General features: G+C 44.6%; 1 protein-coding gene across 18 annotated transcripts in view; it reads right to left on the minus strand.

Moving 5' to 3' along the window:
* SLC8A1 (solute carrier family 8 member A1) overlaps positions 1–16,225 on the minus strand; it is a 394,897-nt gene that overhangs the window by 327,869 nt on the left and 50,803 nt on the right. For 8 of the 18 annotated variants that reach the window (XR_012511892.1, XR_012511893.1, XM_045504834.2 and 5 more), the window contains exon 2: positions 3,705–3,866. The exons of 5 other annotated variants lie outside the window; for them this stretch is intronic. Coding sequence is in view for 6 of the 13 variants with exons in the window: in XM_045504834.2 (XP_045360790.1) it covers positions 3,705–3,773 (69 nt within the window). In the remaining 7 variants the exon portion in view is untranslated. Of the gene's footprint in view, positions 1–3,704; positions 3,867–6,560; positions 6,771–8,038; positions 8,189–16,225 lie in introns of those variants that run through there. 5 more of the 18 variants (XM_010967690.3, XM_010967692.3, XM_010967689.3 and 2 more) reach the window with 5 other exon arrangements.

A 16,225-nucleotide genomic window follows, 5' to 3' on the forward strand; every position in this document is an offset into this window, starting at 1 on the left:
ACCCTAGGAAACCATTGCTAGACATTCAGGGACTCCTGAGGCCAGGAAACACAGGCATATATTTCTAGAGGCCTTCTATTTTATCAAAAAAAAAAAAAAAAAAAGACCCCAAAAAAACAGAGATATGACTTTGGTGAAATGACTTCATAGTCAGATTAGGATTCAACTATGTTCCACTTCATACTTATAAAGTCATTTAATTTCATATGGCTTCCATTTGCTTATTTATTAAAACAAACAAACAAACAAACAAAAAAAACTAGATGATTTCTACTGTGTCTTCCAGATCTAGCATGGCTCTAAGCAGCAAGAGCACTGATAAGATGTTCTGAAAAAGGGCCAGGGACAGCTGCACGGCCAGGAAGAGAAAGACAGTAAGGAATCAGGAGAAAAAGAGCCACCAACTTTACCCAACCCCAACTCACAAATTTCAGCTCTAGGGGGCTCACATCCCCCAACATGTGAAAGGTAGATAGTTTGGGAAGTGTGACCTGTAACCTCTGAGGGGCATTTGATAAATGACTGAGCACTTTTGGAAGCTCTATCCTTTTGCCCCTGGCTGATGCCACTCACTCTGGGGACTCTACCATGGTACACGGAGGAAGCTGGGGTTGGTGTGTAGAGTCTGATTCTCTAAACCTGCTGCTAGGACTGGGTGCTATGCATTGAGCAGAGCAGAGCCAAAGCGGGTCCTGGGTCCTGTGCTTTAAGGAGAAGCAAAGTGAGGAGCTGGAGAAACTCAAGAGGGAAAGCACCAGAGCCACTTGGTGCAACGTAAAGAAAGCCAAACCACCTCTGATGGCACAAAAACACAACCATTAAATTTAAGGGCAGAACAGGCAGGCATGTGGTCTGTTCCTTGCCTCAGTTCTCAGACTGATACAGCTTCTCTCCTTCCAGACATGCTGGAAATTCATCCTCAATTTTGGTTTCCCATGTAAAATACATGTATACAATGGCTTGTACCATGGCTTATGTTGTCATTTGTTCCAGATCCACAGTTCCCATGCCACGGTCCTGAATGGGACACGCAGATGGTTGGAAGTCTGGAAATGGCCCCAACCTTGCTCCAGGGTGGTCCTTATCATAAATTAGCTGGGGCTGGTTTACGTGTTTCAAAAACAGCTTGTCTCTATTTATTTTCAAAGGCCTTTTCACCCTTGGAAAATAAACTAAAATGCCTCCTCCTCCATGAAGCCTTTTCTAATGTCCTCCCCTTCCTTTCAATTCTACAGCTCTTGGCTCATTAGACTTGGCAACCATTGATCTCACTCGGCTCAGTACCTAGGTGTTCTAGACCACGACACCCCCAAGAACAGAGAACACGGTGCAAAGAGCATGCTTTGGAACCCCCTCAAAAACTGGTACCACCACCAAGTCACTCTTGGACAAGTTCTTTAACTGAGCCATGGTCTTACCTTTCAACTGGGACCAGGATGCTTCCATGCAAGGAAGAGAAAACATGTACAGTGTGCTTAGACTGATGTCTGGAACATAATGGATGTTCAGCAAATGCCAAATAACTCCTCTTCATCATCTGCATTCTCTGAAACGCCCAGCACTGTGCCCTGCATACACTGAGCACTCAATAAATATCATGGTTGGGTTGGACTAAATTGCTGAATCACCCATTTGTCTGTTTGACTTCATCTCACATTAGAGTTAACCAGGAAATTATAAATTATTCTGACTCCACATGCAATGACATCTACAGTGATGACTTTTTCTGTCTTTTCTAAAAAATTAAGATGGACTCTAATATTTACACTTATCTTTTCTAGGTCTATTACATACGCAAGAAAAACCCATTTTGTCTGAATGAGTATCACACTAGCTTTCCAGGTTACTGGTATGAATATTTCAAAATGATACAGTAGAAGCCATTCAAGATTTCAAGGACATCCTTTCACACCAGGGGACATATTTTGCCCATTTCTCAGAAGGCTCAAATAGGCTAAATTTGCAAGAAAGAACAAAGTTTTGTCACATTTGCTGCCCCCAGAAGTAAAATTTCAGGGTGGCAGTCCATCTTTGTCTCTTCTGGCTCTGGCAGTTGGGTTCCCCGGGGCACCTCCGCCAAAGAAGGACCCTCTGGGGCACTAACTGGGCAGCAACCCACTTTGAAACATCTCCCACTTCCTCTGTATCTTTCTGAGTCCCAGACTTTCAGGACTTTTCTGTCTGCCAGCTGATCTGATAAGCCAATTCACATTAAGAAGTGAAGAAATGCTGATGGTTTGTGAGAATCAATGGTAGCTCTTTCCTGGGCAATTCCACTGCACTTTTTGGGGAATTACTTGATAGAATTCCTTTATTCAAATAAATGTCTCTAATAGTGAGAATTTCTGATCCTATATATTGGCCGATGGATAAATGCTTTGAACGCAAGGATATTCTGTGCTTCTCAAATCACCTTCTAGACAGCTGCCTATAATGTACTTGCCCTTGATCCACCAACCACATGTCCTTCACTTCAGATACCAATCAGGACTTTTTCCCTCCTCCATGTCTTCCTTCTAGAATTGGCTAGGAAGTTTTAGGTAAAGAGAGAATGGGATTCTCATGTACCTCTGTCTGCCCTGTTACTTACTATACTCTCTTGGCTGTGCAGATCAAAGATCAAAGGACAATCAAAAACACAGACATAAAACACTTGGGGTTCAATACAGAGTTGTCAGCAAAGAAAGTCTACAAAAAACACTTGAGGCAGCAAGGGCTATGCGCAACTGTCCTCCGAGTGGAGTGAACACACTAGAACAAGGCGCCCGATCTCCGATCTTCGATCTCCTCATCTGTACTCTCAGCTGCTTGTAATGAAAACGTACCAGTAAGAGGAGTTCAGGAGGCTCCGATTCAGAAAACGATTTGCTTGATTTACAAGCCCTGTTGAGAACCTAATCACTGATGAGTTTAAGTCTTCAAAATATGTGTTGTATGAAATATCTTTTGTGGTGTGTGTGTGTGTGTGTGTGTGTGTGTGTGTGTTTGTATGCGTGAGTGGCTGGGGGAGGTGGGCATGAAGAGAGAGACATGGAGAGACACAGACACAGAGAGCTATTTTTTGGAAGAGAAACAAAGAAAACTGAAAATAATCCCACTGCACTTAATGAAGCCCCACTGGACTAGCCCTGAGTCCAAATCAAAATCTCAGAGGCAAGACTCACAAAGCTCACTTTCCCAGAACCTAGTCCATCTCAGTTAAGTCAGGGAACACCTGACGTTGACTTCCACTAAATTTCAGGTACGTCTCCAGGGAACAGACATCCCTTTGTTCATAGTGAAAATTGGAAACAGCTAGTTCCACGACCTACTGGCTTCGTGAGCCCTAATTACCACTGACAATTAGAAGCGAAGTGACAGGAAGCTGAGGGAGCAGGCTCTGAAATCTAGGGAGAGTCGGGAAGAACATTTGCCACAAGAGGGAGCAGGAGAATCTGATCATTTGGGAGCCTATTTGGTAGAGGTTATGATGGGGGGTCTAATTATGAGATGCAGACAATACTGGAAGATGTTTTGACAAGAGACATTTACCCCTTAGAGGGGGGGAAAAAAAGAGGATGAAAGCCTCTGAAAGACAAGAGATCTCAGCATAATCTATTCTTAAGTTCTTAGCAAATGTAAATCACCAATTTAATTTTTAGTGAAAAGCAACATACATACACACTGCCAAATTATCAAACATGCGAGATACGGGCTCTACTAACCTCTTTTAATTGTGTATTTCTTTTTCCAGATTTAATTTCTGTTTCAGTTTGGATCTTGTTTCTTTCCATGCTGATGGGGCAGACGGCTTGGTTTGCTTCTTACCTACAGGCTTTTCTCCCTCTACCTGAAGCCATCATGGAGAAAGGGCTCCTGGTATTGGTCTGGAACATGAAGATCAGATGGTACAGTCCTAAAATGCACTTACTCTGGGAGAATCCCATCCATGAGCTCAATGAAAGCTTTAACTTGCTTTAAAGGGGAAATGCAACTTCACTGGATCTCTAGGGCTCTTCTCATCATTTATTTTGTCAAAGAAACAGATTAAGTACTTAGAAGGAAGGAACCATGCATTTACTTTGCAAGACAAGTAAAAGTCTATTTTTGTCTGATAAAAAAAGGTGTTAAATATAGCTTGCTAACAAAATGTTGAAGCTCTCGAATATTGTTTTTTTCAAAACATAGTAAGTTGGGAAGAGCAATTAATGTAATTCCTGCAAACAGTCTCATAGGTGTTACTGACAAAACTTCATCTTCCTCCTGTAATTTCACTTGGAGTTAAAACACTGCTAGGGTTATACATTTTTCTTCCCTTTCATGGTCAACAAAAGGGTTATCTAGTTCTTAAACCGAAATGATACAGTAGCAACCATTAAATAGTAATGATAAATAGAAAGACAGACAGGAGGTAGACAGGTAGATAGATATGCAGACAGACACAGATATAAAGCACAGCTTTCATATTCTTTTAATTCATCACACTCCTTTTCCAGCCCTGCTAAGCTTTCAAGACAGAGTAAACGAAGTCTGATTGTCAGGGACACATACATTCTTTGCTGTCCCTGCACAGCTCCATAGTCAACAATTGTTTACCTCTGTCCAGTTCTTTTCTTTTTCCCTAGGAATCAATCATTCCATATTTAATAAAAGAGCCATTTTAGGAAGAAAAAATCCTTTTTTAATAGATGGGAGAAATATCTGCTAAAGAGCCCTTAGATCCAAATGGAATCCTTCAAGCAGGCAGAATCCGGAAAACGAAACCCACGTAAGAAAACACATCTTGCTTTTGATGAAGTAAGTGGGTCTTCCCTCACCTTCTCACTCACAAGGCCCCAAAGATGGAGTGACCTCTCCTTTCCTTCCTCCTTTTTTTTTCCACACCGACCTAACCTCCCAATGAAGCAAGTTTAGCAAACCCATAGAGCTAAATCCAAGTAACACAGGATTTGAAAGAGGAACCTAAAAGCAACCATTCCCAGTCCAGCTTTGTTTTCTTTTCTGAAATGAATGGAACACCTAGCTATATTTTCCTCCTTCCTTTCCTGACTTGCTGCAGGAGTAGCTCTGAGAGACAGACAGAAAAAAGTGAGTGTGAATTGTGTGTGTGTATGTGTGTGTGTGTGTGTGTGTGTGTTGAGGGGCGTGGATGGGACATATACTTTCAGAATCCCCTACTGGTTGCTCCCCATTTCACTTAGGAGATCTGCACACAGATGCTGGATTGTGATGTTCAATTGCTCATATTGGGAGATACTCAAGCTACGCCTTTAACCAGATCCGATCAGAATCTCCACCTACTCCGCCAGCTCCTCCATGACAGAGATGCTGCTACTGTCTTTACCACATCTGTCGTTTTCAAAAAAGCTTCTTCCACTACACCTACTGATATCCTTTTTTTTCCCCCTTTCTTTTTAGTCTTTACACCTCCAGCAGGACAAAGTTTGTATTGTTATATTCACAACCACTAGTGGCTGACTAGCAGTAGAGAGATAGCGCCAGCAAGGGAGCCAGGCAAAGGGGGGGGGGGGGGGTTAAACAAATACCTAGTGCAAAGCCTGACTTTCTTTCCAATGACTGCGGACACCATGCACATTGCTTTCTTCAAAAAATTCTTGGTTAAATTTGATAACTCTGCTCTCAACCCAACCGTTGCCACTTTGTCTGGAGAGGGAAATACGAATTGCCAGCCCAAGCCATTCATCAGTCAACAGACTCCATGAGGGAAGGGGGATTTAAAAAAAAAAAAATCAAGGATGCACACATACTGTATTTTTAAAAGCACTGCCTGGGCGGATTTGGCTTCTCTAGCCGACTGTCCACCCGTAAGACCTCCCTCTTCTTCATTAAGGAGGAGCCAAGGATATCCTCGCATCTCAGAACACAGACCATTTCCCCAAGAGCCAGCAAAGCTCCAGAGGCGGATAATGCATCGGTAAAGTTGCCTTCGAATCTCTCAGGGAAAGATGCCTGTGCGTGCAGAATCCCCAACGCACACGCGGGCGGAGTGCCCAGAGACTCGGACCCTTCAGCCCACTCCCCCACTGCATCTCTCCCTTGCCTGTCCCCCCGCCCCGGCCACACCTCCCTCCTCTCCGCAGTCAGTGCCGAAGAAGCACCCAAGGCTGGCTGGAAAAACGGAGATTCGCGAGTGTGGCCTTGGGGAAGACCCCAGGGATTACCAGCAGGAGGGCTGACCGCGGAGCAAGCCCAGTGGGTGGGGACGCCTGGATCCCCAGCAGCGCTGCATTCCGGGTGGACTTAGCTCTTCGCGCCCTGGATCCTCAAGCCCAGCGCGGTGCAGGGTGCAGCATCTCTCCTTAGCAGCCCTTTCTTCCTCCAGCAGCCGGCACTGGCAGGCGGGCACACTCAACGCCCAGACGCACCAGCCCGAGCAATTTCACTCCCCGAGAAGCACGGACACCCCAGAAAATGGGTAGGGAGACATATACCTACACACAAACAATTTAGGAGCCAGTCCCTTGCCAAAGCGGAGGGAAGTGCAGCCTTCTGAACCACAAACGGAAAATAGTTGGCGGTATCTGACCAAATCCCTCCTGCTGTCCATCAGAAGATCCTACCTGGTCTGGGGGCAGTGTGGCTGGATCCTTTCCCCTGTTCCTCCACGCTAGGAGGAAATACGGCGCACTCCCTCCTTTTAAATAGCTCCCGAGCAGGGAGAGGTCGCTCCCATCTTCGAGAGGAAGCACAAAGCAGGCGGTGGCGGGCAGGCTCCCGTGCAGCGCCGGCGCGAGCAGGAGCGGCGGCGGCGGCGGGCAGCCGGTGCGCGCGGGCGGGAGGCAGCGCCGAGGCCGGGAGGCTGGGAGGGCCGGGGCCCGGGCGGCGCGCGCGCTCCCCTCCCTCTCCCCACTCCCTCCCGCGCACACTCGCCCGCCCGCCGCCCGCAGCCTCGCACTGGCTCACACGCGCGCTCCGGCCCGCCGCCGCCGCCGCCGCCGCCGCCGGCGCCCGGGCTGCCGGGTTCCCCCAACCCCCGCGCCCTCGGCCACTGCCGGCCAGGGGAGCCGGCGCGTTCCTGGAGCTCTGGCCGGATGGGGAAGCCCTTGCAGCCTCCCAGCTTCGGCCGCCGGGGAGATTTTTCGCTGTCCTCCCGGCTCGCGGCCCCGCAGTGCGTTCTGCCTGCGCGCTAGCGCTCTCTCCCGCGCCCAGCCCATCGATGACACGCGCAGACCCGCGCTGCAACTTTTCTTTGCGACCTTCCTGGCCTCACCCACGGACAGGACCCCAACCCCGGCTCGCCTACCCGTTTCTCACCTCTGAAATTGTTCATCCGGATATATCTCTCTTCCTCCACTTTCTATCCCTTTGCTAAAGGAAGCTCTCTTTTAGCAAAGGGATCTGGGCAGAGATCAAAGATTTTCTCTGAAACCCTCACTCCGTGTTTTTCCTACACGTTGGCTAGTAGCAGCTGACACAAGCAGATAAAGATATGGGGGCGGGGAGAGGGTATCCCCAGCCAAGAACTCGGATAGATTCTCCCTTTGGTGCTTCCCTCCAAGATTGCGGTTCACCTGGGAATAATGACCAAGAGGCTGTTTAATATGAAAGCCCTGCAGCTTTTAAAACTACAGAGGGGAGTAAAAGCTGAGCATTAAGGTTAAGTTGGGGAAGATCTAATGCAGCAATCGACGAACCATTCATTACCCTTTCCAAGAGAAGCATTATCATTGCCAATACATCACTTCCCCATAATTAATAAAGGAGCACTGCACCAGGCCCTTGCTCTCTTGACAGCTCATTCATCCTTACGAATCCTTAATGACTTGGCAGGATGAAAGGCTAGAGCCGCTGTGGAGTTCACAAACCCGGCTGCAAATCAGACGCACCTGGGAAGCTAGTTAAAAATACAGATTTGAGCGTCCCATCTCGAGACGCTGATGCACTCCTCATGCCGGACTCCAAGTGTGTATTTTTAAAGCCTGAATTGACGTTCGCCACTGGTGTGGTTAGCTAATGTGTGGGGGATGAGAGTGGCAGGGACACCAGCGCATTAGACGGAAAGTAAATTTCTTAGTAGAGTTCTCCCCCAGGTACTTACAGTGCAGCTGTGGGGCAGCCAGACCACAGGGAAAGTTTCTGACTCCGGGAAGCCCACCGTTTGAGTATGAGGCAAAGGAGGTGGAGGGACCAGCGGAGAAAGTAGCTCTCCTCTGCCTCTTGGCCAGTGGCTCTCAACCCTGACTGCACTTCAGAATCTCCTGGGGAGCTTTTTAAAATCCCAGTGCTTAGGCCACACCCCAGGTAGAGTAGCTTGGAATCTCTGGGGGTGGGACCCAGTTATCAGTAATTATTTTTAAGTTTCCCTGGTTGATGCCTACCGGTAACCAAAGTTGATAACCATATTCTAGGTCAATGCTCCTCAAACATGAACATGCGTATGAATCACCGAGGGATTGCAGTAGATCTGAAGCAGGCTTGGGATCTGCATTTCTAGCAAAATCTGGAGTGGTGGTGGTGCTGCCTGAATGAAGACTGCTCTTTAATTAGCAGGGGTCTGCCACCCCTTGCTAGTGGTTGAGGACACAGCTTGATGGAGGAAACTTAAAACTTCTTGTCTTGTATATTCCCAGATTCTTCCTTCCCTAAGAACATTTTCCTTTCCCCCTCGATGTGTTAAATTTCTTTGGAAGCCGCTCTCCAAGCAAACGTTTTGTTAGACTGCACTGACTAGTGGGTGTGAACAGAATGACATGTCGGGAGACGCAGAAGGTCTCCATGACTCTGTTAGCATATATCCTCAGCCAAAAATTACTTGGGGTCCTGACTTCAAGAAAGTGTGAGAGGCAGACATTTGGCTTACACTCAAGGAAAGGGGCTTGGAGAGAAAAGTGGCTGCTTTGTAAGTGACATTGAGAAAAGTACATAACTAGACTCCACCCATAGGAAATAGGACAAAGCTAACTGAAGGGACTGGATGGAAGTGCCAAATGAAACTGTGAGTGGACTGCATCTCATCGCAATAGATTTTATTGAAAGGGTGAGGCCTGTTATTGCTATTATGGCCCACTAAGTGAAAGCTTAGATTCTCTTGAAAGAGTAAGGATGCTTGGGCATGCGGTGATAAAAGCCCTGTTCTTCAGTGTCTATATTCCAGTGGTGCCCAAAGTCCATCTTGTCAGCAGCTAAGAAGGCATGAACACAACATCTTGGTTCTCTTTATTCTTCCCCCCCCCCCCACCAATTTAGACCGATATTTAGGTTAATATGAATATTTGGGGGAAAAATTGATATTAAATAGTTCTCTTACCTAGAACCATTAAAAATCAGCCTAGTGCCTAGTGATTTGGAACTATTTTTGATTTGGCTCAATTTCTGAGCCCCATTTCTTTTTCCTTTCATTTCCCATTAAAGGCATTTTTATATGGGTTCCTGGGCCCCAAGGCAAATCAAACCTTTTGCTCCCTTGTAAAGGTCATACATGACTGGGTTTTTATTGCAAGAATTATCAAAGGCTACATCACTGGCCCAAGGTAAGGATGTAGGCCGTTACAGGCTGTGGCTTGGGAAAGAAGAAATATCCTAGGGAGGAAGGTGGTAATGTACATCCCAATGGCAATACTATTGCTTAATTGTCTTCTTGCATATTGATTGCCATTCTTTCCTTTGGGCTTAAGAATAGCTGTGGGTCTCCGCTGTTACCTCTCCAAAGCAGTTTGGCATGACCACTTTGGAGACTCCATAGGGATGTCATCACTAAGATTTGTTCTGTTCTGAAGATGATTCTGATTTTCATGAGCTATTTCCTTGCAAACCTTCAGGGGATCTTTTAGCAAACTCATTTTCAAACCAAATGTACATGTTGTGAATTAGGCCCTACTTTTTTTTTTTTAAACCAGCCTATGGAAAAATTAGACATACCATCAGGGGCCCCCCCAGTTTTATTTTTAGTATTTAACATTTTACTGGAACAGCCAATACTTTTTCATCAGAGGGGAAACAAGTACTTCGTAGTAATTCCTTTCACTTTAGTTCTTTGAGTTACTTAGGTCAGATGCCATCACCGGTTCTTGTTGTTGTTGTGCTTGGAGCTGCTTCTTCAGCGTGTTAAAATAGGTGCAGTTACTCCCCACCTCATTCCTTATCCTGCCCGTCTTCACCACTCACCTATCTGTTCACTTACGGTTTCAGTCTGATACTGATTTCTACATAAGTAAAAAGCATGACAGGATCTGCAGCCTGGCCAGCAAGAGAGAGGAGCTTAGCATTAGCCATTTCCCCCACACCTACAAACCCCAGGTGAACCACCCCACCAGGTTTTCTTCGCTGCTGATTGGATGCAGGCTTTTTTGCTTCAAAGGTGACTGTGGGGATTCTTGGTGACTTCTAGGTGCTATTGTCCCTCCTCCCTGGGGTCTTGCCCCTTGCAGTTAAACTTTTACTTGTCTGTTTCGTTTTGCCTAGTTGAACACCATGCTTGAACCCCATCCAGTAAGTGACCCCTGTCGTTAGGTGGGAAGCAGCCTTCCTGGTAGATGTACAATTATAACCTGTCTTTCTCCAGTGCTCCACCACTGTCAAGTCACCTACTTCCTCCAAATTTGTCAGTCTTTGGACATCAAAGGCCTGCACTTCTGCATTTGATTCACTTAGAGTCAAGGGTTGGGCTTCTGCAAAATCCTGACACTTTCATTTTCTATTTCTGCCCTGACTGTAATCTGGGGAAGTGTTTTAACCTCTGTGTGTCCCTATATCTGTGTCTGGAAAACCTAAATGATAAATCTCCTTCAAGGAGTTATGGAAAGGATAAAATGTATATAATGTGCATGACATAGTTCCTGATCATAGTAGTTAATCAGTGGTGTTGTGTTGTTATTATGATTATTGGTAAAATTCTATTAAAATGATATCTATAAAGTAAAAAAGTTTCCTATTAATTAGGTTCAAATAATCAGACCATCTCGTTACTGGTAATGATTATGCCACGACTTTTGCTATACGGCATCTTGTACAGTGAATAATCCAGGGACGTGGATGCCTCTATGGTAGGAGAGAACTTCCTCTCTCTGTAATGAGAGAAGCTGCTTGTGCACTTTCTGATTGTGCAGAGTGTGGTCACGTGATCGATAAAGGGGGCACCACATTCTGGCTGGATCACGGTGTTTCTTTTCCTTTACATCTGGATGTCAACTTGATCTGCTCTCTATAATAAGCCAAGGGTTTAATTTTCAATAGAGACATTAAAATTTTTTTATTTGGGGGGGAGGCCATTAGGTTTACTTATTTATTTATTTTAGTGGAGGCACTGGGGTTGAACACAGACCCCCATGCATGCTAAGCATGTGCTCTACCATTGAGCTATATCCTTCCCCCTCTGACAGAGACATTTTAAACAAATACTGCTACAAGGAAGAATTGGGTTGTCATGTTAATTTCATTAACGGGGGCCTTATCTGGGAGGACATAAACTTTTTCAGTAAGTTTGCATAAACTTTCCCCAACATTGATTCAAGGACTCCATCAGCAGGGACTCAAGAACTCCCCAGGGTCCTCTGTACCAGACGATTGTTCCTCACAATCTAGTTCTGAAGCAATATCCCTGAGAGACTGTACTTCAGCTTTTCCAATAAATCTCTTTTCTAAGACATTGTCTATGATATACAGCTCCCTGACTGCATCTTCCGTTGCTGGCCACTGATTATCATCTTCTGAGAACTGCCAGTTTTTTTGTGGTGACCACAGTGCCCAGACAGTAACCCTTGAAAATAATCATAACCAAGATACCTAAAGGGGAAAGGGACTGAATTTATGAGTGTCTTAATCCATGGTTTCAATGATGCTGATTCTGCTGTCCCTGGAAGTGTCTGGAAATAATGAAACGATATGTTCTTGTCTCTTTAAAAAAATTCAGCGTCTTCCATAGCGTTACAAAAAGAGTCCTTGGCAATTACAAGTAAGAAAAGTTCAGAAACTACATTCTATCTTCCCTCTCATTGAAAATATGATCCTGTCACACCCAAAAGCCTAGCTCTCTTTGCATTTGTTTAAGAATTTGAGCCTGTAGACCAAAATCAATGTTTTTTATGTAGAGACTAAAATTATGCCATCACATCAACGACCTAAATTTTCCATAAGAAATCCTTATGAACTCATGAGGGAATTAGGAGTATCCTCATTTGACAGATTGAGAAAGTACAAAGATTTGCCCAACCCTGCCCCGCATAAAGATCAGTTGTGTGGTATCAAAATAATACTGATGCCCAGGCCCAGGCCTGGAGATTCCACTGGTCTGAAGAGCAATAGCCTTTTTTTTTTTAAAGTCCCCTGGTTGGTTCTAGGTTCCGCCAGAGCTGAGAACCACAAGCCTAATTGCTAATTAGTGGCCAAGTGAAAAAAATCCCCTTACACTGCCACAATGCTGTTTCTATTCTGCAGCTCCATCAGACATTGGTATTTAAGAGAATATCAAAATGGGGACTCTTCTTGGAAATTTCAGAGAATTTACAAATGTTTAAGGGCCTTTCTGAGTCTGGAAGAAACCCACCTAGGTAATGTAATTGCCCTGACAAAGGTGAGCTGGTCGAAAGAGATGATCAAGAAAGTCAAATCCGAGACCGCAGGGCCTCTGTCTATCCTTTTGACCAGTCAGACCCCAGCAGCTAGAGCAGTTTGTGCTTCATGGGAGACAAATTAATAAAGGCACACGGTTCCCTCTTGTGGGACTGACTTATGCAGAAGATGGATTTTGGTTGTTGGGTAAATTAAACTTTTTGGCCCCTGTCCAGTGTAAATTGCAACTTAATAGCGATCATCTCATATCTCCAGTGCAGGCCCTGGTTAGCAACTGACACGGTCACCATATCCACATCCATAGTCCCACCTGGCCACCTGCTCTGTGATGACAGACAGATTGTCTGTGACATTGCAGGAGGCCAGACCACACAGAGATAGCAACCTGACCCAGCCTTAGGCTCGCGCCCGTAAGCAGACTCCTTGTCAGTTATCTCAGCAATTACTCATAAGCTCTCGTTTGACCCAGTTTGCAATTATATCAGAGAATCTCTTATTTCCTGTTAAGAGGGGTTCTTCAGGCATATGTTGTATGCGTATTATGCTTATATTTTCATGTATTGTTTTTCAAGATCAAGGAACCAGGGAACTTCCTGAGACATTTAAAATTGGCCACTAAGCAACTCAATAAAAGCAAAAACCCAGGGAGTGCAGAGAAAAATAAAACATAGTTGAGAACAGTTGTATTAATTCATGTGTTCGTTCATTCCATCGTGTGTTCACTCAACCAATATTTATGAGGACCTACTCTGGGCCAGGCACTGTCCCAGGTGCTCAAGATACACCAGCAAAAGTATCAGTAAAAGTGTCCATTCTCCTAGGACTTACATCCTATTAGGAAAACAGGCAGTAAGCAAGGTAAGCAAATTAACACAAGGAGATCCCAACAAGAAATGAAGCAGGGAAAATGAGACAGAGACTTCGGGGAAAAAGTACTCATTTTCAGGTGGTCAGTTTTGCAGAGAACTGATTTAAGATTTCTCATTTGACAATGCCATCCCTTTTTTGAGAGTCCCAAACAGATGAAAGGATAGAGCTCACAGGGCTTTGTTGGTTTGATCATGTGTCTCTGTCCTGAGTTGAGGTTCCCGCAGGAATTCCCACTTCAGAGCTCCCGGACTTCATCAGGACTAGCTGCAGACGCCAGACCACATGGTTTGCCCCCCTCTACATTCAAGACCATATACACATGATACAGATCCAAGAGTTGTTCCCAAAAGACAAGATGGCTCCCAGAGGTTGCACACAAAACTGCTGTGTTCCTTCCGAGGCAGAGTTGCTGCAAGAATCCTAAGCTCTCCTTTGGTTTAATTTAAAGACTAGCATCTTATTAATGCATCTACATGGCAAATATTACACAAATGAGTTCTCATGGGTGGACGGACCTCTTGCCACAAAGTTAATAGCACTGGTGAGGAGGGAGGGGAATCACATATGTGTAACTTAATGATGGTTCTGGGTTTTTTTCCCAGGAGTTTCTCACACCTTCTTTTTCCTTCTTCCTACTTTTTTATTTGAAATTACATAATACACACAGCATGCACGCACACACACACCCCATTCATACACACACTCTTACACAAACTCACACACTCACTCACATACACGAATCTCAACTGTGGCCAAATATCTAAATGTTGGAAAATCACCATTTGCAAACTTGCAAATAACACATAGAAATGACAGCTAACCTCATTTTTTTCTAATTGTTTTAACATTAATAGTCTTATCTGCCAGATCTTATATCCTTGGTTTCAAGTCTATTTAAAAGCTCAAGGAGGGAGGGTATAGCTCACTGGTAGAGTGCACGCCAAGCATGCATGAGGTCCTTGGTTCAATCCCCAGCACCTTCATTAAAATACATAAATAAACAAACCTGATTATCTACCCCCCCAAAAAAATTTTTTTTAAAAAACCTCACAGGCTAAAGCAGATTACAATCCAAGTATTGCCCTCTTTTGAAACTGAACAATGATAGATTTGAAAACTAAAAATGATACCTGAATTATGTATTTCATGGATCTTAAGAAATCTTTTTTGCCATCCTGTTTCCCTTGTCAAAAATAAAAAATCTCTCAATGTAGACATTGCTCAAGGAAAGGCAGATTTTAGATGGAAAATCAGTCAACACACCAAATGCCTACCTAACTGGTGCTCACTGATCAATAAGTATGTGTTGAATAAATGAGTCAAATTAGTGGAACATGCCTTATTAGAGGGCAGTCACTTAAGGGAACTTTTGTAGCAGCTTTACTGGCTGAATTTTTCAGTCATTCAGGCAGCAGATAGCAAGTGACTATTCCATTTAGCGCCATGAACTAATAAGTCCTGTGGTGACTGAAAAATGGACTAGACACTGCCCACAACCTCAAGGAATTTATTCTCACAGCTGGAATTAGGCTGTGGAGATTTTTGAGCACATGAGTCAGACAGACAGACATGCACTTCATGAAGTTTTATCTTGTGTGTATGATGTGTAAAAGCGGGCATGGTCAGGGATAAAGAGACCAGAGTTGAGCACAATCATCCCACAGAAGGCCAGGTGAGAGGACTCTGAACAATGACTGGAGAAGAAAATAGGAAAATAGTTATTTTTCACTTTGGCTCAACAGTTGGCAGAATCCGAGTACCCCCACCCACCCAGCCTCGTATTTAAAAAAAAAAATCCTGACTTTTCACTTTCAGAGGAATCATTACGTACCATTTCAGTTGGAACACATATGATTTCTATAAGGCTGTTAGTATTGTAGGAAAAACCTCTCCTAAAGAGTGGCATTCTAGAGCAGCTGCGGGGCAGGGCTCTCTTCTCCAGGGAGCAGGAGAAGCTGCGTGGTGCTGACAAAGAGCACAGGACCCTCAGCTGGTCTTAGTGTTGTGTTTGAATACAGACTCTTCACCTCCTTGTTCTTTGCAGCTTAATTTGCTCTTCCTCCTGACTACTCCCCTTGATGTGCGGCTGCCTTCAGAGGAGGTAGTAGGAAGCTGAGAATATCTGGTCATCTTTCTAAGACAGGCAGAGCTGAACTGTAACCAGGAGCAGGTGAAAAGAGTCTCTTTCCCCCACCCACCCACCACTCCACGAGTAAATCTCCAGGCATTTAAATCCTCTGTGTGGGAAAGCCAAATGGAGCCAATTTTGATGAAGTATGGACTTTGTAAAGAGCCTCGTGCTTCCTCTAACTACAGCTGATTTTTGTATTATTTTAGAAACATACAGAATCAGTGAAGGAAATCTGAGCGTAATCATTATGTTTAATCGGATATGAGCAGATACGAGCTTGAGTTTTATGAAAGGGGCTTGAATTTTGGCACTTGCCTGCTTGCTATATAATCACAGATAAAAATCATTTATTGATTTACTCACTTATTTGAGTATTTTACAGTTACCATATTAGACATAAAGGGCTCATCAGTGAACACGTGAATAAACAGGGCTTTCATTTTGAGGAAGAAAAGAGATATTAACAAAATTACACAATTTTCTAATAGAGGAAGCTGACCTTTTTAGGAGAGCCTGTTAAGCTCTAAAAGGTGGCTAGGAAAGGAGGAGGGTGAATTCAGTTTAGTTCTGTTCAGAAGAAGCTTCACGTGCAAAGGTCCTGGGGTGAGAAGAAGCAATTGAGGTACTGAATGGAGGTCGGAGTGTCAAGTGCAGAAAGTGAGGGGGAGGGGTTGTTAGCAGGGGCTATAAAGTAGCAGGGCCATGGAGTACTCTGAG

The sequence above is a fragment of the Camelus bactrianus genome, chromosome 15 (genome assembly GCF_048773025.1).
Source record: "Camelus bactrianus isolate YW-2024 breed Bactrian camel chromosome 15, ASM4877302v1, whole genome shotgun sequence".
NCBI lineage: Eukaryota > Metazoa > Chordata > Mammalia > Artiodactyla > Camelidae > Camelus > Camelus bactrianus.